This window comes from Ascidia mentula, chromosome 4 (assembly GCF_947561715.1).
Source record: "Ascidia mentula chromosome 4, kaAscMent1.1, whole genome shotgun sequence".
Lineage (NCBI taxonomy): Eukaryota > Metazoa > Chordata > Ascidiacea > Phlebobranchia > Ascidiidae > Ascidia > Ascidia mentula.
Window position 1 is genome coordinate 207881 of NC_138569.1, and position 23748 is coordinate 231628.

Here is a 23748-nt window from a genome sequence, read left to right on the forward strand (position 1 = left end):
TACGACAGGGGTTCTTCAATGTCGTGCAGTTTTAATAAGAAAAATTTTCTAAACCATAACCCAATTCCACCCAACTACAGGCACCGGTCACGTGACGAGGTGTCACGTGTTCAGTGGCAAGTTTTACCCAAATAATTCCCCGAATTATCCAAAACTCCATTGAAGTAAATTAAGGTGATTATACACACCACACATGACCCCATCTTTATATTGTGACATAACAAAAGCCGCGCGGACCCCGCTGTTAAGTAAGGCGAAACATCTTCATCAACTGCACCCCCCTCTTAAATATATTTAAACCAACGCGCAATTCAAATTCATCACCGTTTTATTGTAAATCGTGTAAACCGACATAAGGCAGATGGCCACCCTTCATAATTCATAAAGCGATCCTTTAATTAGGTTTTCATCCGATTACAAACAACCTTCCCCTATGTCACGTGTACAACACGTGGTGAACTTTGAACCCCAACGGCGCCGTTATGACGACACAGAAAGTTTATTAAAAACGTTAAAAGATCACGTGGTTCCTCCCAAGCCATGTAACCGTGAAGAGTTCCATGGGTGGTTTCGGGCTAGTCAAGAATACTGTTTCCAGTTTAAACCCTAATATTATGTTGATATTAAGCAAAGAATGTTAACCCCAACAAGAACAAACCCCAACAAGAACAGACAACTGGATGTCAGTGCCACATAATTGTGTTAATATGTTGTTGTTTTTAGCCAACAACCCCAAACCATGGAAGAATGGTTTCCAATTTCCCAATTTAGCTTTGAAAGTCGGGTTCTGCCTCCTGCACCGAAATCACCAACAAATCAAACGTTACCAACACAAGACACAGCCACCAACCCAACCAGTGACGCAGGTTTGCCTACTGACGTCATGCATCGTTGACAGCAACTTCTGTGCCTCTGCTGAGTACGTTGAAGTAACAAATCTTCCGAACACCCGAAAAGTAAATTGCTTAAATTTAGAGTTGCCTCAAAACCTGTAGCGTCAGGTTTGACAATAATCAACCGCACAATTGTTGGATACTTATCACTGCTTGGGATTCAGACGGTTTCCATGTAGATCAAATGCCTTCACTTCAACATGGGTTGGGAGGTAACTGAACCGTAACGAGTCAATGTGAACTCACAGAAGAAGCTTTATTACGTCACTAACATTACCGTCCCGCCCTTAAAACAGCGCACAGGGTCCTGGGCAATGATCAATGGGATTTATTCCACCAGTTTATTTTCATTGCAGTGAAATTTCTGCCAAACGTGGAACAAGTCGACCGTAACCGCTACCATTACCAAGTCCAGGGAACCATATTTTAAGCGGAATCATCAGAAAATGTCGTGGAGTTTACGAACCACCAGAGATTAGGACGTATTGGAAGACACCTCATCACCAGTCAACTCAAACATACAACATTCGACCTCTAAATATTGTGTCCTCGGCAACTCTTCGTGAACCATGTCGTAACACTGTGACGTAACGAACGCAGGTGGCGAACCCCGCGATCGAATTTCGAATGTTGAACAAACGACGCGTGCAACAAACACTTGCGTTTGAAAGGGGAGGGGGGGGGGTAGAAGTTGCATGAAAACTTTCCAAGGCACCCGTGGTTCAACTTAAAACGATCTTTAACATAAAAATCGTAATCACATGAAACCGACCAACTTCTAAAAGCAATTTTCCCATCGCAAGGAGCTGGGGGATGGACACAAGTTTTATGGTGAATTTATTCTTCCACTAGGTTGGTGACGTACAAACAACGTCACACTTCAAATGCAGCCTCTCACAAACTCCATTCATTATATTATATTAAATACAGTTTTCAATGGGTGTGTGACCGAGCAAAGTAACCCGGATGTTAAACGTGAGAAATAAAAGTTGAATTAAATCCAAGCAACCGGTTTACTGCGATAAGAACACAAAACGAGATATCTGACAACTAGAATAACTCATATGTTCGACAGAATGAGAAGCCACGATACGGAATTCATTACATTTAGATTCTCTTGTTTCAAAATCGTTTTGCTGAAACTTGATTGGAATGCAGTAGGGTTGGTTCAAAGTGAATCACATTTGCTGTGTTTTCAGCAAAACAAAATACCTGCCTTGCATCACAATTATATGTGAAATCAAATTCATCAAACCTTTATTTAATCTGATGATCAACGCACGCAGCATCGTGGATTACAACCAATGTCGTTTCAACAATATTTCCTCGCAAGGTTGAAATATTTACTTTCGACAACAGCTGTAATCTCTCACACTTATGAGTTATCATCTACATTGAAACCATCAAATAATTGGGCGCTTGGAATGAAAGGGAGTGAAGTCGCGCGGTCATTTCTATCACAACAATCTCATCCAACCCAACACAATAGCTTGGAAGCTGTGTGAGACCAACTCCCCGCCCGCTCATTCTCGGCACCGCAGTGCTGTCATTCCACTGCCGTTTTTTGTATAATACACTGTTTTTGTCCGAGAAATGACATACAAGAACAGCAAAGCAAAAAGAGTCCATTTATTCCAGTGTATAATCATCTCTACCCTCCCAGTTATTAATTCTCAAGTTACGCACATGCCTTTGTAAACAAGCAAATGACCACAGCTGACGAAGCAAAATCAGTTGAAACCAGGAAAACTCACCAGATATTGGAGTCTTTCCGCTCCATCCTGATCAACTTCAACATTTGTTTAAACTTAAACGTGGCATCTGCAGTTGACAACAGACTTACAACCTCACAAACACGACTTGCCCCACAGTTAAGTTGTTTATAACCGTGATCCGGCAAACATTAGGCTTACAAACCACTCAGTAGCTGGCGGCATTATTATTACGGCCGAACCTTGCAACAAATATTAAACGAACTATCTTTATTTTGACAACAGGTTATATTTCCTCGTAAAAACCCCTCACAACCTCACCCACAAAACCTTATCTCGGTATCAATAAGCGGCAGTCAAGCAGCTTGCTGGAGATAACCTGTCTCTCTGCGCGACAAAATTACATTTCCGACCCGTTTTCTCGAGGCACAAGTGTGCTTCTACGTCGCCGCTCAAGCGTGGCGGTAACTGGACCGTGTCGCACGTCATCGGGCACTTGAGGTGTCGCTTCGATGGGAGGACAGTTTCATAACAGCGGGAACCTAATTATATTTGTCGGTTGCCAAATTTTCTGTCTCTGCATGTGAACAAACGACCATAAGATGGAGAGAATAATGTAAAATAAACCCTACGTCCTGCGGTGAATAACCTCCGCTACTTCTCAACATTCTCATGGCAAAGTAGGGAGATTTCATGAACCAAACCTTCCAGCGGATAAAATAACAATTCATAGCCATCTGTTGCTTTCAACTAAACCTCGAGTGACCCCCGATTTAAAAGATATATCTTTTCACACAAGGTAGATAGTGTGACGTATCGGTGCAGCCATTGTGACGTTGAAATGTATTTTCCGTTTGACGAAAGACCGCTGAGCGGGAGGGTGAGGATTTGAACGGGTTGTGTTGGAATCGATGGAAGGTGTCGGGGATTCCTCTCCAGTGATTGATCGAAACCCGACAGAAAACATTCAATCTCAACAACAACACAATGTCTTTGATTGCCTACGGTGGCTGTGGTTGTGTTTTCCAACACGGCGTTTCAAATATAACAAACGAACTAAAGATCATCAAATTTGGAAACTCCTTCACTCCCGTTGATATTTCGACAACTTACGAAAAACTTTGTTGAATCCACGGAATGGAAAAACATTTTTCCTGTTGTTTGTCTTTGAATTCCCCTGCTCGTTTTTGTGGGCCCTTTGTCCCAACTCAGTCAGTTCCAAGCACTGGTGATGAGCACAACTGTGTTTTGAATATTTGTTGATAAGTTTAATGTAACCCCGAATTTCCTGTTGCTGGAACTGTAGCTGTTCTCAATGAAGGGAAAAATCATTTATTTTAGCAGGGTTGTGACCTGGACCAACCCAACATGAATATTAAATGAGAACGAGCGACGCGTTTAATTGCAAGCTGTGGCATTTGCAGCATTTGCTCCTGCTACGATGGGTGTTCAAGCTCTTCAGTCACAAACAATAGAACCAAGCAGATTTGATTAAAATCCCAAGGAAATCTGTGTGTGATGAAACAACAGAGCCCTGTTCACCTGGAGTTTTAAGCAGGTAAGTTTTTATGGTTCCAGCAGCTACAACGCAACATTATAGACAAAGTTTCCCCGACAACTTTCCACTGTATAACTTCCAACCGTGTTAAATGTTGGTGCTTGGTTGCAATGTTCTTTATGCAAGAATAAAAACTGGTAATTTTGGTAAAAACCGCTGCTAAGAGAATTATTCGTCATCACACAATACAAATGTATTACACCTATAAACCCTTTTCATGCTGTACATGGACAAATAATTCTCATTTGCGAAGGGCGCCACCAAATTAATGACAAATTCAACTCGAAACGAACCTTCGTGGAGAATTAAACAAATTAAGTGTGACGTCATCAAGCCTCGGCCCAACAATTATTTTTTGAAAACAAATAATTGTTTTACCGGCAAGCCTTGGTTTATTTGCTTACCCTGAAAAAGATTTGAAATTCAACTTACTTTCACCCAAGTTTGATGAAGTTCTTCTTCCAACCCTTGGCCGGAATCTTACCGACATAATTCTCTGCTGTGTTAATAATCCACTCAATTCCACATGTGTTAAGTAAACGACACTTTTCCTACATCGCAACCCTGGTTAAAACATTCATAAAATACAAGGTCTGAACAGGCACCTGTGACCAGTGCGTATATTCTCTACTGCTGAGAGAAGAAATCAATCAACGGCAAAAGGCAGTTAGCTAAAAACCTGGGATCGATAGAACGTTGCCAAAGGATTGAGCTCTCGTTCGTAGTAATAGAGGATTATTGATGAACCAAATCGCAACCCGAAAATCGCTTGTTTTTGTGCCGCGATCCCACCTGGTCTCCTGCACCTGGATTTTTGTGCGTCTTGTAACTGATTATAACCCCTCCCCCCTGACTGGCAATTACACATTCGCCACCTGCAAACTTCCGGCCGAATATACTCCAAGTGAAACGTTTACGAATTAATTTGGCGCAAACTGTCTATACATCGTCACAAATCTGTACAGATATTTAAAAAAACCTCAACTCAAGAAAGTGGTACATGCCCAGTAATCTCATCAACGGGACAGACGCCTTCTTATCTGTTGTCAGAGTCGCGCGCTGTTTTATCACAGCGTTCGTCGCTCGCTTCTGCGGCATCAGCAGCCCCTCATTCTTTTATGCAAGATGAAAATCCATATTTGCTGGCAACCAACAAAGTTATTCCACCCAGATACACAGCCGAAAGAGGGTTGAATTAGTTTCAAGGACACGAATATTGTTAATTGTGTGCTCACATTATTGTAGATCGCTGGCAAATGGTTTTGGACAAACACCGCATTTAACGAGTGTTCCAGAATGGTTGATTACGGGAAACGGGAAACATTATTACATCATAAACGCCCGAACTACGTATCGTATATACCGCGATCTAAACAATGAGGTTTTACTTTGACAAAACAATGCAACCGAATTCCTTCATCGACTTCATCGCAATTTTGATTGTTGGGAATAAAATGTGGCGAGTGGCGTTATATGGATATACCGAGGCGGATTAAACGCATCTGTAGCACGGGCTTGCGGTCGTCAGGTGTGAAGCTACAATGTATCGCGTCCGTAATTCACGTATGGGAGCCGGAATACAAACAATAAACCCACGATTCTGTGGATCCATAAACCACTGTGCGAGAGGGGAGATGGAACATATGGCAAAATGCGAAATTGATTTTGTGTCGCTTGGGATCCAGGGGCAGTAGAAAGGTTTTTAAAATCGAAACGTCGGGTTGGCTGCGAACGTCGACCAATACAGACGGTAAAAGTCGCAAAATTATTTCGAAGATTTCGCCACATATAACCGTCACGCGCCAGTGACTTTGTAAGTGTTGTGTTCAAGAGCATGGTTAAATACTAGTGATGCACCGAAACAGCAATTTTTTTTATCGGCCGAAACCGAATATTCGGCAAAAGTTGCCGAATAAATTCGGCCGCATAAACCGAAACTAATTTTGGTATCCATCTCTTTAAACGCAATAAATTTGAACAAAACAATGAAAACATGTGCTGCATTGGATCCATTCCTATATTGGCACTTAAAGAAGAACCTCTACTGCTGTACAAAATGCTTAAAGTTGATTTTCATTATTTCGGTGACAAAAAACAAACAAAACGAACACAATCGTATAGTTTGAACAATGATTCTATTCTAAACTTTGCGTATTTTCGTTACATGCAGTAAAAAAGTTTCGGTTTCGACCGATTTTTACAAAAATATTCTGCCGAAACCGAATAATTATAAATTCCTTAGTTTCGGTCGAATAAATTCGGCAAACCGAACTTTCGGTGCATCCCTAGTTAAAACGTACGAGTAAAAGTTGTAGCCAAGCAACAAAAGGCCTCGTAGAGCATCTCCGCAGTTTCATTCAATCTGGTTTGAGGATATTTTTTGTGCAAATATGAAACCGCGCTGTAGTTGAATCAAATTTAATTTTAACTCCACTGCCGCAATGAAGCGGATATGACGTCACAAACGTTTGCATCACCAAAAGGTGTTTCCCCTCATACGTTGGGAAGAATTGTGGTTCACAATCATCGCCCTCATCTCTGTCCGACACCGAAACACCTTCTCCTACCGTAAACCCTTCAAGTCTTTTCGATCAATCATAAATAACAAGCAGTGCTTTACCGTAGCCATCTGTCTGTTTGAAATTAACCCGAGATACGAGAAAGCGTCTGTGGTAACGTAGGCTCGGGTTGACCCAACTCATGCACAAGATACACGCGTCATACGAAGCACTTGAAATCCTTTCCTTGTTTGAAATCTCACGAAACTTCATCAAAACCCAAACACATATTTTTTTCTCGTGGAAGCATCAGAGTTTCTTAAAACAACAAACCGCTCGGGTTCCATAATTCCGATTTCCTGTCCTTCAAACGTTTGAGAACCCCCAACAATAAACATCCATCCACGTCACAATCGAGATAAGGCTCTCGAACGCCGGGCGCCCTGTGACGTCACAATGCAAACAAGAGCCACCGCTGAAGAAGCACGGTTTTATTACGTCACTATCGCCGAGACACACATATTTTTGTAAGATAGCGATTGCGACTCTGATCACTCCCTGCAGTGCGTCTGTTCTGTGGTGCTTGGAGCAAGTTTGCACACAACCTTAAGTTTCATTGAGACGAGTTTTTCCACATCCTGTATGGGATCCAATTCCGTTCAATGAAAATCGAATCAAGAAGTCGATACAAGGGGGGACACACAAAGAAAGCTGATGTAAATTACCTGCTGGTAAGCTGGTTGTACAACTTTCAGCAAGGTTAAATATTACTCGGTTGCAATGGAATATAGTCTGGTATTTTGAGTGAACATGTGAATGGCTCCATACCCCAACCACAATCAAGTAAGTTAGATAGTAAGTTGTTGTAGAAGATTCGTCACCGGATATGATTACGTCACAATTGTTTATCCAAATATGACTTAAAGCAGGTATTAATAAACTATCAGAAAATATTACAGAGATGACAATAATCCGACAGACAGAATTTGTACTTTGCTGGGAAATATCGGGACAGATTGACAACTCTCGCTCTTCGGATTTGAACATAATTCCCCACCCAGACCCTTAACGCCACCAAACGGCGAACCATACAAAATATTTATTACCACTAAGCGCCGCTGCAGATAAGATCTCGGTCCAACGCCCCTTTCACGTACTTGGTACAAAACCTGATCGGGATTTTTGCCCAAGATATCCAGGGTTCGAATCCCGCTGCGGCAAAATAACATACACTGTATCACATCTAAGCATAAAGCTTCAGGAAGATATTGTTGTTAAGAATGCGCAGAGAACTAATACTTACCCAAGCCAACACTATAGCGAGGTATCGCCGAGTCAGCACATAAAACAAACGGTTTTGTAACCATCCAACTCGCCTGCACTCCACAGCAAACAAAAGCACATGGGACAAACTATTTTAAAATTTCATTTATTCAACAAACTTAGTCCAGTTAGTGTTTTGGGGTTAAGTGGAATTGCATCCCGAAGTTCCGCCGAAACCCAACCTTCCTCAATGCGTTTTGTTTAAAGTTTTTCTTAAATATTCTACCATGATAACTCTCACGATAGAGTTAGGGTATTTTGAAGGACAAACTTCACATTTACAGAAATTAATTGAGTTTTTGATCATGGAGCCGGTGATAAATCCTGGCGGTAAAACCACATCAAGAGGGGAACCCCCCCTTATTAAGGTTGAAAGGTGCGGCCGTAATATCACTAATCGCCAAATTTCGTCGAACCTAATCCCACTTTCATTTATCGACCCAAGCGTTTAGAACCAAGTATTTCGTCTGCGCAAATTCGCTGACCGGCCCAGGCAGCAGGTAGGTGTCTGTCTGAGTGCAGGTTGCACAGTTAAATTGCTGCTTCAATCTTGGATCACCTTCATAATCCACCCACAATTAACCCTAGAGAAATTCTCCAAGAAACATTGGATAAGATAAAATTTGGAAATTTAAAAAAAAAGAAAAAAAAAGATGAAACCAACTTCCAAAAATCCTTTACAAGAAGGAGATCTTGAGTGAAATTGGTGAAAACCGAAGTAAAAGGCACAGATTTCAACGCATTAACCGCCACATACTAATGTTCACTGCCAGTGTGGAAAGTGCAAAGTGTGGGATGGTAATCGCATTGGCACCCGAATCAGTACCAGGTCACAGACGACACCCGACCGATATAACATACAGCGTTTAGGAAAGGATGAACAACTGACAACACTGGAGTCATAATAATCAACTGCATGAGATTGCCACGAATGCGAGTTTAATCACTTTCAAACTTTCGCTTATAATTCTTACCAAAATCAAATTACCCACCAGCGTTTAAAAAGGAGTGTTTCTTCACATTTTAACAGAACTCATGCAACGTTATAGCATTCTTGTTATAAACACAAACATCGTACTCACCGAGTTGGAACGAAATTCCTGGCAATAACGTCCATCAGAAGTTGAACTTGTTGGCTAACTTGGTTCTTTGTTTCAAATAAATCCAATATCCAATTAGATCGTTTTAAGTCAAACTCAATCAGCACAAAAGCTTATGGAAGTCTTGCAAACTGAAGTATTAAATTAATGTTAACAACACAACCAAGCAGAATGCGTTGCAACATCACAAGTTTCCACTACAACTACAATAGGTGGTGATACCTAAACTAAACCGTCTACCCAATCACAGAGTACATTAGTAGCCTGGCCACCTCTGCATCTGTTGTCCTTCCAGCTTCATTATTCCAAGTGCTTCGGAATCGCTGTCTCATGAAATCAATACAAATAAAAGCCATCTTCTGTCTCTTGCACGAGCCTGATCGCAAAACCGATAAAAACAATCAGATCCTCGCATACAAATGGTCTCAAGACGAAGCCAATCAACAAATTCCCAAAGCGTCCCAATAATATCTGCGGTTGGATTCCGTGTGAGATGTGGAACGCTTCAAACTTTAATTATCGTTTTATGATTAGAGGAGACATTCCATTGGTTTCATAAGGAATCGTTGGAAATAATTAACCTCGAAAATTTGTCACAAACTCAATGTTGAAATGATCGCGCCCGTTTTCATAGTTAACAATACTAACATGTTTTTACAACTATGCCCTGCAATGTCTCATTATAAACCTACCAAAAACGTTTCCAGCTAATTAAAACCACCCAAGCTAATGGTGCCTACCCCATACACGGCAATCTGTTCCCACGACTAATTGTACAAATGCTGAGGTCTGGAATTCTCACTAGTAATTCTCTAGGCGATGCAACTATTTTATCCCAAGTAACTTCGAGTCAATCTTCACCAATAAAACTTCTGTAGTTGAACGAAACCTGTTCGTCTATGCAGGAGAGACAGTCGCTCTAATTAAAATACGTACGCCATACGTCAGAATTCGCTTACTGCTTGTCATCAACAATGTTGTGATATATGACCTGAGATAGGGTGGCAGAATCCACGCTTGCCAAAACTTTATCTTCCTTAATGCAAAAAAAAACACAAAGCGACATCCTTACATTAATGTCAACACGATTCAAGTCAAAAATTGCCTGGTTGTGAATAACTATGTACTTTCAATATAAGAGGAAAGTATTCAGTATTTTACCACGAAATCCATTTTGTTAAATCCAGCCGAGTTTCTCTTACTTAAGTCAGAAAACTTTGTTCGTGCATAGGCTTCCCCACTCCCATTAGCTCTCTGAGTAAGTAGCGCGGCTGTGATTGTTACGTAGCTCGAACGTAAGACAGGTCGACACATTGTCGATATTTCTATTGCTCTGCTTCGCCCCCAGCGGCAAAATGGACAATTTGGGTCCAGATATAGGAAAGCGCTTTGTAAAACAAATAAAACGTCTCTACCTTGAATCGCCATCTTTAGTGTTTACTTAAATCATTTTTGGCTTTTTGTTAATTATTGTGCAGCAGGTGCTGGGTTAACTAACTCTAATAAACCTTTCGAAAGCAAAACATGGTATTACATTCAACATATACATTTTTGTAGCAAAACAATCTTCGCAGCGATAATGGGTTGTTTAGTTAATCCGAAGTTTTGGTTAAATTTTATCAAAAACCAAGTGAATGAGCAATTACTGACACCGAACGAGTTCGGAAAATTTTGATCTTTAAGATTCGCAGATTTTTGCAAATAAATTCCCGCTTTAACATCCCAAAGCAACTGTTTTAATAGAATTCACTGCCAGGTCAGTTTTTGAGAAAACGCACATTAGATTAGAAACCAAGCACTTACCCAGCAAATGACGGATGTCTTTCGACAGAAGTTTGTTGCAAACTGTCTTTCCCTTGTATAATGTATTGGCATCACTCTTGTTATTAATTTCCTCTTCTTCCAATATTTTGTACATAATCTACTTAAATTGACCGCTGCTGATGTTTAACAATAACTCCACACGTTACCTAACAAAGACAAAACAGTTACCATTGTTGAAAGTTTTAACTGAGATTCTATTCAATAGTTTCGCAACAATGAGCATTGTTTACTCGAGGGTTTCTTCCGGTTAAACAACTAAAATCCTGTAACATTTTCCACATTTATGTTTCACGCCCGAATCAATCTTTTGTACATCTTAGTGAGAAAATGCGATTATCTCGTACTAACAGCATTGACTTCCAGCAGTGACATTACAGTGTTTTATTACAAGCGTGCCCCACTTTCAAGGATGTTAGCCACTTATTGCATTAGATCGATACAAAATAGGCGCAGTGTGAACCCAACAGCTGATAACACGACTGCTGGAGAGACGACTTTATCTGCAAAGAAACTTTTTGTAATCAAGACTTGATTGACAGAAAATAAAGCGTCTCCTGCAAAACTTTAACCCCAGGTTTTCAGAAACCATTGGTTAATCAAGTGCGTACAAAGATTTTTTATGTGGTGTCGACTAATTCCCTCAGTATTTCTTCACGTTAAGTAAAAAGAAATATAATAATACTGGCTTTCCATGAAATACCTGTCCCCCAATATTATATTCCCCTTTAATTAAATGGATTTTGTTCTGGAGCGAAGTTAATACTTAAACCTTATCAAATACTAATTTTTATCAATATGTTCTCTTCAATATACATTTTTTACTTTCCTCATCATGGAATAAGTTAAATAATCTTTAGACCTAAGTTAAAATGCGTGCCCTTATTTTCACTAACAAACCTTGCCAAATTCTTCCTGGAGGCTTAACAAGGTTTAATCATGTTAACAAAGGTTGTTTTCTATTCGACCACTTTGCTTGTCATCACTGGATTAGCACGTCTGTCTGGATAACTAATTTGAACGCAAGGCTTGCAAGACTGCGTTCCACAAGACTTGTGACATAACAATCGGGACTAAATAGTGAACTACCGTAAAATTGCACTTTTTTAACGAGAACTTTTTACAGTGTATTATTTAAAAAGCAGTTGACATATATAAAATTATTGTGCAAAGTTCACATTGCAATTAAACAAGAATGACTTTCGCCAAATTTTAAGATGTGGTACTGTGTAGGTTTGGTTAATTAATGTAGCGGCGTCATACGTTTCGGTTGAATGACCACAGATGTTTTGTTTTGTTGGAAAATACTACTACACCGGGTCACAAAGTTTTTTCCAAACTTGATCCACATATAAGTATGTGTAAAACAGAAATCTGTGTGAATTTTATTGATTAGGTGTAAACAGGGCCACCACTTGTTATTTTTGTTTATAAATTTAACTTGAAACACTACACGAAATCGTAGCGTTAATATTCGCACAGATTTCTATGTTACATAGACTTATATGTGGATCAAGTTTGGAAAAAACTTTGTGACCCGGTGTAGTAGTATCTTCCTTGTTTGTTATTGGATAAAGTGTTTCTGATGTAGGGAAAGTTATTTGTCGCGACTTTATGTACTTTGTTACTTTTTTTGTTGACAATTGTAAGACAAATAATCATGTTCAGAATGAAAAGGTCAAGTGACGTCAAGGATGTAATACATATCAAAGTAAAGGTAGGCTGATCTGCTCTTCAAATGCAACGTTGTTTAAAAACAACAGTATTTTCTTATTGTATTTCTCATTACAATATCCAGCTGAATTTTTTACAGAAATTTGCCGGATATTTTAATCCAGAAAGTAAAAGTTTTGCGGTTGATCCGCACTTAACAACTTTCGAAGATCTTCAAAAGATTTTGGTCGAAGCTTTTAATTTAAACGGGTAAGCATCAGATTCAACATTGAATTAATTTCCTTACCCAGAATTGCATGAAAGGTGGTTTGGGTTAAAATGAATATGCCAGTTTTCTATTATTGAACTTTACATCATATATTGTTGTGCAGACCTTTTCATATTACATATTTATGTCGTGATGATGTTGGAGAAAATGTTTTTCTTTCAATGCTCACTGACTGGGATCTCGACGCTGCTTTTATGACATCATCAGATCCACATTTAAGACTCAAAGTTTGTTTTGGTAAAGATATGTTTTTGAACAAAATGTTACAACTTTTTCTGTATGCACAGCTTGATGCTGAACCGTATAAAGATGGATTGATGTCGAAAATGAAGGATTACGAGTCTCCAGAATCATCCAAGTTTTTTTCAAATACGCAATTGATGAAAAATCTGCTTCAGCCAATGTCTGAAAGGTGAATCCCCTAAATAGCGGTTGCTACTTGGCCTACAAAGAAACATAAACTTAACAGTTAAGAAAATCATGAACTGTTCACTGAAATCCCCTAAACCAAAAATATGTTTTCTTGTTTTAAATTACTTAATCTGGCTTTGCTTATCTTCTAATTTGAATATTTAAAACTTTTTTGTATAAGGCAGAAATTGTTCCCCTCACTAACAGTTGTTTTTGTCTGAAGCGTTAACAACATTCTTACTCTACCTAATGTACAAAAACCGTGGATGTCTTCACTTGGAAGTGCTTTTAATAAGATTTCTATTGGATTGGGTTATCCAAACCCAGTTGGTAACGAGCAAAGTTTCTTCCCATCAAAATCACCACTTGGTACAAATATAAAGATTTACTGAAATTTAATTTTAACTTTTATATTTTTTAAATGAAAACTTTCAACATTCATGAACCAGAAAATGATAAATAATCCTAAGTCGTCTGTCTGTTTCAAGTTTTTACGACATATATATTTCGCCTGTGTGTGCAGGCATCATCAGTATCACTTAAAACAGACAGACGACTTAGGATTATTTATCATTTTCTGCATTGATCTGTTACTGAGTCTCTGTCAGCCATAAAGACTACACAGGCGATTCATAGAAATCAAACTATCATTCATGAACCAGAGCTAATTTTGACTGTGTTGTTGTTTCTGCAGATGATGTTGAATTCCGCATGTACCTTGACGAAAATGGAAAATTAAAACGACCTGAAGAATTACGACTTCGAGTTTATCATGGTGGAGTTGTTCCAGCTCTGCGGAAGGTCGTATGGAGGATGTTGTTGAATATATTCCCATCACACTTAACTGGGGAGGAAAGGATGGCTTACATTAAAAAGAAAACTGGTAACGTTTATATTACTTGCTGAAAAATGACTGCCAGTCTGTGACAAATTTTCAGTTTCATAATAACATGCATATGCATAAAATAATATATCGTGTATGCTATAACTAATTATAGATTAAGCAGAGTGGCAATTTATGCATACTATGAGTTTAATTAGGGGTTGAATTAGCTAAATAAATGAGCTGCATGTTCCAAGTACATAATACCCAGATGCAATTTATACCAATTACAACCCTGAATAACAGATGTTCACACTATGATTTAGTCTGTTGATTTAATCTAATGTCTTTGTGGAGTTTTGTTACAAATCAACGTTGTTAACTAATGTTGATGTTTGTCTGATAATTCCACGACTTTACCACCAGAACAATATGAGGAACTGAAGTCAACGTGGCAAGCCAGAGCAGATGATGAACAAGTTCAATATATTTCAAACATGGTCTGGAAAGATGTTCTACGAACTGATAGGTAACCTTTATGTCAACATGCAACCAGCCTTTGAATTACCACATACTGTGCACGGCTCATCCACCACACACATTTGTTAATCTGACAGTTTATTATTATTCCAGGTCTCATCCATTTTTCCAGGGAAGTGATGACAACCCGAACACCATCTCCCTTCTCAACATTCTCACAACATTTGCTTTAAGCCACCCCAAAGTATCATACTGCCAAGGTTTGTATCTAACTTAACAGTACTGATTTTATTTTGACCAACACCAATATTAATGGTAGGCATGAGCGATATTGTCTCTCCAATATTTGTTGTCATGAACAGTGAGGCTCAGGCCTATGTGTGTTTCTGTGGCATTATGGGAAGGTTACAGGAAAACTTCTTACGGGATGGAAGATCAATGTCAACCAAATTTAAGGTAATTGAAACATAATATTTCCAAACATCATATTAAATGTAAGTTTTTTATCTTGTCAGTGGTGTCAGTGTATTTCGATGACTCATTTGTTTTTATAACCTGAAAATGTTTTAATACAACCCGTATTACCTTTGTCTTAAATTATCAGTAGTTAACTTGTATAATGTCGCTATTGTGCTCTATATAATTAATGTATCAGCAATTGAAAGTGTATGTGACACGGAAATCCTAATTAAAAACAATTAAACTGTATGATAAACAAAATTTTTAAAATAGTGTTGGATAAAAGTCCTCAAAATGGCCATTGGTGTTCGAGATGCAGCTGTTGTTGGTTGTCATTGTTAAGCTGTATCCTACGCTATGTGCTTGTGAAAATTCAAGCTTTTTAAAATTTAGAAAGTGGGTTTCCACCAATTTGTGTTGATTAATGATATCAATTAAATGAACTCCTAACTACCTTTTTGTGTTCAGCATCTTTCATTGCTTGTAAGACATCATGATCCAGAGTTCTTCGTCTACTTGAAATCGATGAGCGCAGACAACATGTTTTTCTGCTACCGATGGATTTTGCTTGAGATGAAGCGTGAGTTCTCGTTTGAGGATGCCATCACTGTGTTGGAGGTAAAAATAAACAGAAATATAACAAATAAACAAAGTGAAAAGACAAAAATGTTTTGGATGAAACCAGCCAGACAACATCACAATTCTGATGTGTCAGATGTGGCTTTTTCAAATTTTTGAGCATCATATTCCCTGATTTTTGTGAAGCAAGTTTTACTGAACAGGTGATGTGGAGTTCCCTTCCACCGCAACCTCCTGATGAAGATCTTTCTTTGGAAGATTACAGTGGGATGAGTGACGATGACCTCAGGAGCAAAGAAGATCAAAGTAAAATGAATTCCTCCCCAACCAAAGCGATCTCTTCTCAATCCACACCAACATCCAACCCATCTGAAAAGATCGATTTTCCTGGATCACCAAACTCATCTTTTGAAGATGGGGATCCTCCACCTGCTGACACGATAGGACTTAGTAACGTTGAAATAGTGGATTATTCCACGGAAGATTCTGCACATAACTTGAGGGTCCTGAATCGCAACAAGGTGTCCCACTTTCCAGAAAACCTTCCCAAACTAGAACCTCTACCTCCTCCTGAAGAATTTGGATGCGGAAATCCTTTCCTCCTATTTGTGTGTCTTGCAGTTCTCCTGGAGGAAAGAAACTATCTTGTCAACGAACGGAAAGAGTATGATGATTTTGTGATGCATTTTGATGGTATGGTTCGAAGCCACTGTCCTAAGAAAGTGCTCTCGAAAGCCATGAGACTTTTTGCTGAATATCTTAAATCCAACGCGATGCCATCCTTGTAGTGGAACAAAAATTATAGAAAATTAGTTATTTCTTGACTCATTTCCAAGAAAGCATAAAAGTTTTAGGTATTTATTTGTTTTGCTTGGTGGGGCGGTGTAGTTGCCTAGCAGTTGCTCCAAGTGTGCCTTAAAAGTAGCGTTTCTCTTTGTGTGACGTCATACAGCCCGTTATTTTTGCAACATTTAAGTCTCGTTCTTAAACTCTCGTGCAATGATTGTTAGTTTTTTGCACTATTATGTTCTATAAAATTTCTTCAAGTTTTGCGACATTTTGCACAACCCCTCAGTTCCCTTATGCACAAACCCCCGCATGACTGCCGGATAATCTATAATACCGACTAACACGCGTAACCTCATGCTGATACTTGATGTCTATTATTCTCGCATATGTCACACAACTCATACACACTTTTGTGTCCCTTCTCATTTTAATATTGCGTTCGCTTGGTGGCGTTAGTAAGCTGATTTATTTTTATCAAGTGGGGTCGATGTTTGTATGCAAGATAGAGCACGTTTCATAATCTTCAAAACCCTTCGGAATTTATTGAAAGACTTAGTGTAATATCCAACATATACTGTAATATTATACAAGTTACTGTACTTGAGGTGTTGCGTCATCGCACAAACGTGGTGCGTCCGAATAAAGTGCTATTTTTCCTACACCCATGTTTTATGTGACTCCAGACACAATAGAAATGCTAGGTAAGATTTTACTTTGCAGCTGACAACAACACGTGGTTATTCTTCTTTTGAGTGGCGAAGATTACAAACTACTGCCTCGAAAACTTCCAAATACGTTTGTGGACAAGCTTGAAGGGATCGAATGCATTGAAGAGTGGCAAAGTTGGAAGCATGCCAACCTCAATCCCATGAGAAAGATCATCTTCCCACCTTGCTTGTTGTGAATTATTAAACAGTAACACGATCGTCCCAACCCCCCCCAACTTCTAAACAATGCAGATATCTTTGTGAAAAGATTCACTTTGTTTGCGTTGTTACTGCTATATGACGTCATGTGTCCTTAACACGGATGACGTCATTGTGTATTTGAGAATAACGACATGTAGAATGCCAACTTCCATTTTCTGCTGACAAGATTACGTCATAATTGCGTGGGTGTTTCTGACGTCATCATACTGACAAATAAGCATTTGGGCAAAGAATATTTCAAGCTTTTTAAAACAAATCTTTAGTTGAGGGAGTGAACTCGTTGAAACTTACATCAACGTTGCGATAATCTGGCGCCTGTGGTCGGCCGAGCAACAAAGTTTGGACCAGATCATTTCCAACATCTAATTACCTCCGATCAGCCTCCATGACTCAGCTTTAGTGATTTGACAGCAGCATGTCTCACTTGATGGATCTGTCGTAATTCCCATGCAATCATTCATAATTAAGCGAACCCACCGCCCTTCCCATGTTAAAAGTATTCGGTATCACCCACCATTTTTTCTCGCTAAATAATATATAAATATCCCTTGCTTGAGTTGGTTGTGAGGTTGGTTTGGCGGCTGTCGTGCTCGTCTTATCTTAAGAGAAGCAACACATTGACAGATAGGAGAATCAAAAATTTGCTCTAAAACAATTGTTTAAAACTTAATTTGTTTCTGTTTTACAAAAGTTTTTTTTTTCAATGCAGAGGGCGAGCCACGGTCTTGCTACTAAACTTTGTATTGTGAAACAACTGAAGTTCGTAGAAGTTAAGAGTGGTGATTTGTGGTTGACGACATGCATTCCTTGTGTATCATGATGTGTGCTTTTCTCACCTTAGCTGTGGCATTATCCCCAAACGAATGTTGCACCGGTGGAGCTCTGGCTTCGACTCCACAGTGTGTAAGATTCTGCAAGATTATGAGCGTTCTTAACAGCGGAACAGAGTCTGGAGGAATTCCAACAACCGGGAAGCGCTCGTATCCAATCGGTCCCAAACATTCGCGAAGTTGGAAGGACGGAAAAAAACGACCGAGCAGGTTGTGTCAGAGGAAACACCCTATTGTGATGTGCTGGCAAACTGACAACTGGGCACCTATTGGATATTTTGGAATAAAATAAGTGACCCATATATAAATCTATGAACTTCTGCAAACCCAAATGAGTGAAACTTTCATCACTTATTTTTCTATTGTAACGTACAGCTCTGGTGGTTTCCCAATAGGTGGTAGTTTAAACTTGGATGACATGTACAATTTATTTAAATAAAGATTTTTTGTTTCTTCCGTTTATGGGAAACAATGTTTATCAAGTAATATATTATTGAAATTTATTATTGCAAAAAGTGTGAATTTGGAAATTACTTTTGTGTATAACTTCGTGCTTTTGAATAAATTATCGCATGAGTGATGGAGTAAGGGATGTCGGTTGCACGTGAATTATTGCGAGGAAGGCTCTAGTTATGGGTTAGAAAGTTGTTTGTTGGCCGCAGAAATGACGATGTTTCAACGAGCATTGCAGGGCCGCATGTGGCGTTGTAATTCCAAAACAACCTTACAGTTCGTCAGAGGTATTTCCTCCACGGGAATAAACGCTTCAAGCGCAGAAACCAGGAATATTGGTATCATGGCCCACATTGACGCTGGGAAGACAACCACAACCGAAAGAATGTTATTTTATTCCGGATTTATTAACAGAATGGGAGGTGAAAGTTATAGAAGAATTATAGATTGCAGAGATTTTTAATTTATCAACCGATTTCTTGAAACTAAACTAGCACTTGGTAGAAAACACTTTTGATAAAGATTAAAAATAAAGTATTTTTAGACGATTAAAATTTATTCAATGACAAGATGTGTAAAAGTTTTATTCCAAACTCATCTACTTAGATATTGATGCTGGGAACACAGTTATGGATTATCTTGAAAGTGAACGCTCAAGAGGCATAACTGTTCAAAGTGCAGCCATTTCCTTTAAATGGAACAAATCAATGATTAATCTCATCGATACTCCAGGACATGTCGACTTCACCATCGAGGTTGAACGATCGCTTCGTGTTTTAGACGGTAATAATTTTCAAACAATCAAGCATTTTTTGTTTCCAATTAAAGCAGTGCATTTATTTTAAAATGGCTTAAAAACTGCAGTAAAACAAATAGGTGTTTGACTTGTGACCCTTGCAGGATTCTTCACACCATGTGTTTGTATTCCTAGGAGCAGTTGCAGTATTTGACTCCTCCCGTGGGGTTGAAGCCCAAACCAGAACTGTTTGGAGGCAAGCGGAGCAAAATAAGGTTCCCTGTATTGCGTTTCTCAACAAAATGGACAAAGATGGATCAAACTTTGTTGAATCTGTTAAATCAATACAAGATCAGTTAAATGTTAAAACTCTCATTCTTCAGGTATTTCTGCTTTGACAGTGGGTCAATCACCCCTACTTGCCAAATTTATTTACAAAATTTTAATGTCCCCAAATTTCTGTGCCCAGCTTCCTTTGTTTGCAAATGATCAGTTTTGTGGGGTCATAGACACCATTAACTTGGAAACAATTGAATGGAACATGGAGAAACAAACTAACAACATTGGAAGGCCCTTCAGCAGAAACATTATGAATTCCAGTCATTCAAGATGGAATGAATGCATGAAGGCCAGAGAAAACGTCATTGAACAGGTAAGCTTTAATGTCAAATATATGGGAAGAATTTTTATTCGTTCTTGATGATTCATTATTATTAGTGAAGCTTCAGTATTGTTAAATTCGAACTTGTTGTTGTGTTTTTAATGACAAACCTGCTCCAATAATAAAGATCACATTACAGAACATAGCAAAGTAATATTAAAATTTTATTGTAGTAATTTTGCAGTTTTGTGTCTTACAACATATAAGTTTTACAAAGGATACATTATAACCTGTTTTGCTGCTAACACCTCACAAAAATTTGTTAATCCAAGTTAGCAGAGCTTTATGATGAAGTCGCGGATACTTGGTTAGATGGGCCACTAGCTGGCGATGTTGCTTCATTTCCTGCTGACCAGATGACTACTTGGATCCGACGAGCAACGATCGGAAACCATGTAGTCCCAGTGTTGTGTGGTACTTCACTCAAAAACATTGGAGTCCAACCATTACTCGATGCAGTTGTTAATTACCTTCCTTCACCTTGTGATATTTCACACAACTTTATGTGAGTCTGCTACGATGATTTTTCACATGAATAAGTGCAACATAATGAAATCTATTAACTTGAAAACATTTGGATTGCTTCATCTGTTGAAATTTTTTTTTAATTTGCTTTTAAAACAGAAAGTTTTATGAAGGAAGGTTGGTAGCGATGGCTTTCAAAATCATCCACGACAGAAAATATGGAGTTCTGGTTTTTGTTCGAGTTTATTCAGGAAAATTAAAAAACAAAAGTCAGATTTTTAATGCCAACAAGTGTTCAAGGTTTGTTTAACTTCTGACTTTTTCACAATACTATCTGCAAACATTTGTGCTGCCTGCTCAGTCCTTTATTACCCCGACGCTTTTCTTGCATGCACTCATTGTAGTACTGATGATGACTGCAGTTAGTGTTCGAAACGTTTACTAATGTATAACAGCATTTTAGCTTTGGCTTTCATTTTCAAAGTTTTGCAAATACTTGTTAAAATTTGACTTAATATTAACCTAGTCATTAAACCAAACAACTTTGTTTAAATATTTTGCTTCAAGATGTATAGTAAATTGTAAAAAAAGTCAATTATGACATCATAGTGAAACAGTATCACAGCTTCTTGCTGTGTACGCGGATGAATATAGAGAGGTATCGGAGGTAGGAGCTGGAAGTATCGGTGTGGTTTGCGCTCTCAAACGCACAATGACTGGAGATACATTGATTGAATCGGAGGAGGTTTATAACGAAGCTTGCTTGAAGGCAGATGCGAACGACAAAGTTAACAGAGGTTGGTTTATGTTTGTTTTAATGTTTTGGATAAACTTGACGTTTGTGTCGCAGGTTCATCTTCTGCTGTTCTGGCCACTGTTCCTATTCCCGAACCAGTTTTCTTTCGATCAATTTTTGCTGATTCGATGAAATTTGAAGAACGTGAGTTTCACCTCAGACAACTCTAGAAATCTCTAAATACTGTTTTTATTAAGCAACACATTTACCAAAATCCTCTCCCAGCTCTGGAGAAAGCTTTGTCAATCATATCAAGGGAAGATCCATCAGTCCACGTGAAACCTCAATACCACGGTGGTTTCCTGCTATGTGGGATGGGAGAGTTACATTTGGACATCGTTGCCGATCGAATAAGACAAGAGTTTAAAGTGAAAGTTCTTCTGGGGGAAGTCCAAGTCGCCTACAGAGAAATGCCCACACTTTCTTGTAATGCCGAAGGTAAGTTGGAACCAATTACAAACAAATCAATTTTATCAAAAGACATTTTGGCAGAGACTGTTGAAAAAACAATCATGGGTACCAGCTACGTAGTGTCTGTGCGTGTCAGAGTCCAACCCGCCAACGAATACCGAAGTTTTTCTGATTTACATTCGATCGGAGAAGTTGCTCACGGGCCCCCTCATGTGGTGCACGCCGCAGCACTTGGTGTCCACCAGGAGTGCCAGAGAGGTAAAAAACGCCATGGCTGTGAGTTCGCCCCATGTTCATGCAAAACGCAAAAAGTTAAAATCGTTGCAACGGGAATCGACCTTTTGCGTTGTTTCATCACAGGCCAAGTGAAATTTGATCAATTTCGCTCCCACTGAGATTTGAATTCACAACCCTGGGCATTCCGATCCGCTTGTTCTGACGTGAGTTACGAAAGATTACAGATCGGAGTGCTGGTGGAGTTGTTAGTAATGTCCGTGAAGTTGTATTGCTCCATAAGGTGGAGATTATTGTGATGCTAACTCCAGTCAATGGTTTTCGTTGAATCGTATTTTGCGCTCAAGCTGAATTCCTTTTTGTTCTAAAAGATTCAGCACTTAAGCTGAAATTCGTTTGGTGGAGACAGAATGTACGAATAAAACTGTCCATTCACAACGTTCAGCTGTTGAATGTTTATTATAAGGTTCAATGTATGGCTTCCCTATTATCGGAGCAAGGGTAGAACTGGTCCAAGCCAAAGCTAAAAAAGGTTGTCCAGTCGCACTCATAACTTCCATCGCATCACAATGCACGAGGAAAGCATTGGAGGAATCTGAATGCCAACTTATCGAACCAATCACCAATATTGAGGTAAGGTGGTCACGTGTAACCAACCAAGACGTTTGTCAGATGGATTTTTCTTAAGCTGGAAGATTTCGGTTTTATTTTGCGAAGGTGACGACAACTTCAACACAACTCCAACCGATTCTCACCGAATTAACAAAATGCCACGCGACCATAAGGAACATTTCAGAACGAAATCAGATGACCTTGATAACAGCTGAAGCTGCTCTGACCGAAATCAAGGTCAACCATAAAAACTATTGACTGCTTTCTTGGTCTGGCATAATCTCATAAGTTAGGTTTAGATTGTGTTGAAAAAGTTTTTTTTTTTTTAAATCTTTACAGTTTCCACGGGTATTTATGATTCTTTTTTCTCTTCGTACACAGGATTTTGCGTCATCTCTCCGCAGCGCTACCTCTGGCAGAGCAGACCTCCATATTCAAATTTCAGGTTATCAGCAGGTGTCGCCCGAGAGGGAGCACAAAATAAAAAGTAAAATTTCTGGAGGAAGTTTCCTCTCCTAGCGACTACCAAGCTCGGGATATTCCGTACTCTGTCGCTCTGGATGATTTGAAATCACGATAAGGTTCAAGCACTTGAACAATTTGTTTTTTGCTGAAGTTTTACTCTTGTATGTTCCATCGGTTTTCGGCCATCTTGTAGTTTTTTTTTAAAAAAATAAACAATTTGATTTTTTTTGCATTGTTGAAATTTCCTTTGAAGACCATCGTGTACTTTCACAAAAAATCATCTTCAAAATTTTTATTGGGGACAGGAAAACCATGAACAACGTTTCATAAACAGGTGGTGAAAAAAAAATATTGACAAGAATTGTACTTTTAAATACGGTAGCAAGTAAGTGATTGGCGAATATAATTTACGTTGACTCGAACATAAGCAAGGTTGAGTTGCATTGCTGGGTTTATCCCATGTTCTTGCGTTCACTCCCAAACTTACTTGGGATAACGCAAAAGCACACACATTTCTCCATAATATTGTACGGCGTGTTGTTAGCAAAAGCGTAAACAGCGGCAAGTTAATATCTTGTCATATGCATGGGACGGAACCCTTTAAAGCAACAGCTGCGTTCACCGTGCCACCGCAACTTGCTATTCGTTCTTACTGCAAGTTAAAGCTGTTATTTCTACTTGTTTAAGCTCTAACTGCAAGCGCTTCTTGTTACGTTTTGTAACATCTGCGCAAATTGCCTTAAGATACTTCTGTATGAACTACCTCTG

At 39.0% G+C, this 23748-nt stretch overlaps 3 protein-coding genes across 3 annotated transcripts in view; 2 read left to right on the forward strand and 1 right to left on the reverse strand.

Moving 5' to 3' along the window:
• Positions 1 to 11002, reverse strand: part of LOC145897488 (voltage-dependent L-type calcium channel subunit alpha-1D-like) — a 32141-nt gene extending 21139 nt beyond the window's left edge. The window contains exon 1 of the mRNA XM_082985798.1: positions 10888 to 11002. Within this exon, the coding sequence (XP_082841924.1) occupies positions 10888 to 11002 (115 nt within the window). The remainder of the gene's footprint in view (positions 1 to 10887) is intronic.
• A 1457-nt stretch (positions 11003 to 12459) lies between these two features.
• LOC145897770 (TBC1 domain family member 25-like) lies at positions 12460 to 17047 on the forward strand. The gene is made up of 11 exons (XM_082986205.1): positions 12460 to 12622; positions 12719 to 12828; positions 12951 to 13074; positions 13135 to 13259; positions 13482 to 13627; positions 13953 to 14141; positions 14508 to 14610; positions 14715 to 14821; positions 14881 to 15017; positions 15489 to 15638; positions 15803 to 17047. Exons 1-11 carry the CDS (start codon positions 12566 to 12568, stop codon positions 16385 to 16387), a joined length of 1833 nt encoding a protein of 610 aa, XP_082842331.1. The 5' UTR covers positions 12460 to 12565; the 3' UTR covers positions 16388 to 17047.
• Positions 17048 to 18570: 1523 nt separating this feature from the next.
• Positions 18571 to 23196, forward strand: LOC145897797 (ribosome-releasing factor 2, mitochondrial-like). The gene is made up of 13 exons (XM_082986242.1): positions 18571 to 19022; positions 19207 to 19383; positions 19532 to 19719; positions 19806 to 19988; positions 20270 to 20502; positions 20622 to 20762; positions 21072 to 21259; positions 21313 to 21402; positions 21484 to 21696; positions 21751 to 21927; positions 22370 to 22536; positions 22621 to 22752; positions 22897 to 23196. Exons 1-13 carry the CDS (start codon positions 18812 to 18814, stop codon positions 23032 to 23034), a joined length of 2238 nt encoding a protein of 745 aa, XP_082842368.1. The 5' UTR covers positions 18571 to 18811; the 3' UTR covers positions 23035 to 23196.
• The last annotated feature ends 552 nt before the right edge of the window (positions 23197 to 23748 follow it).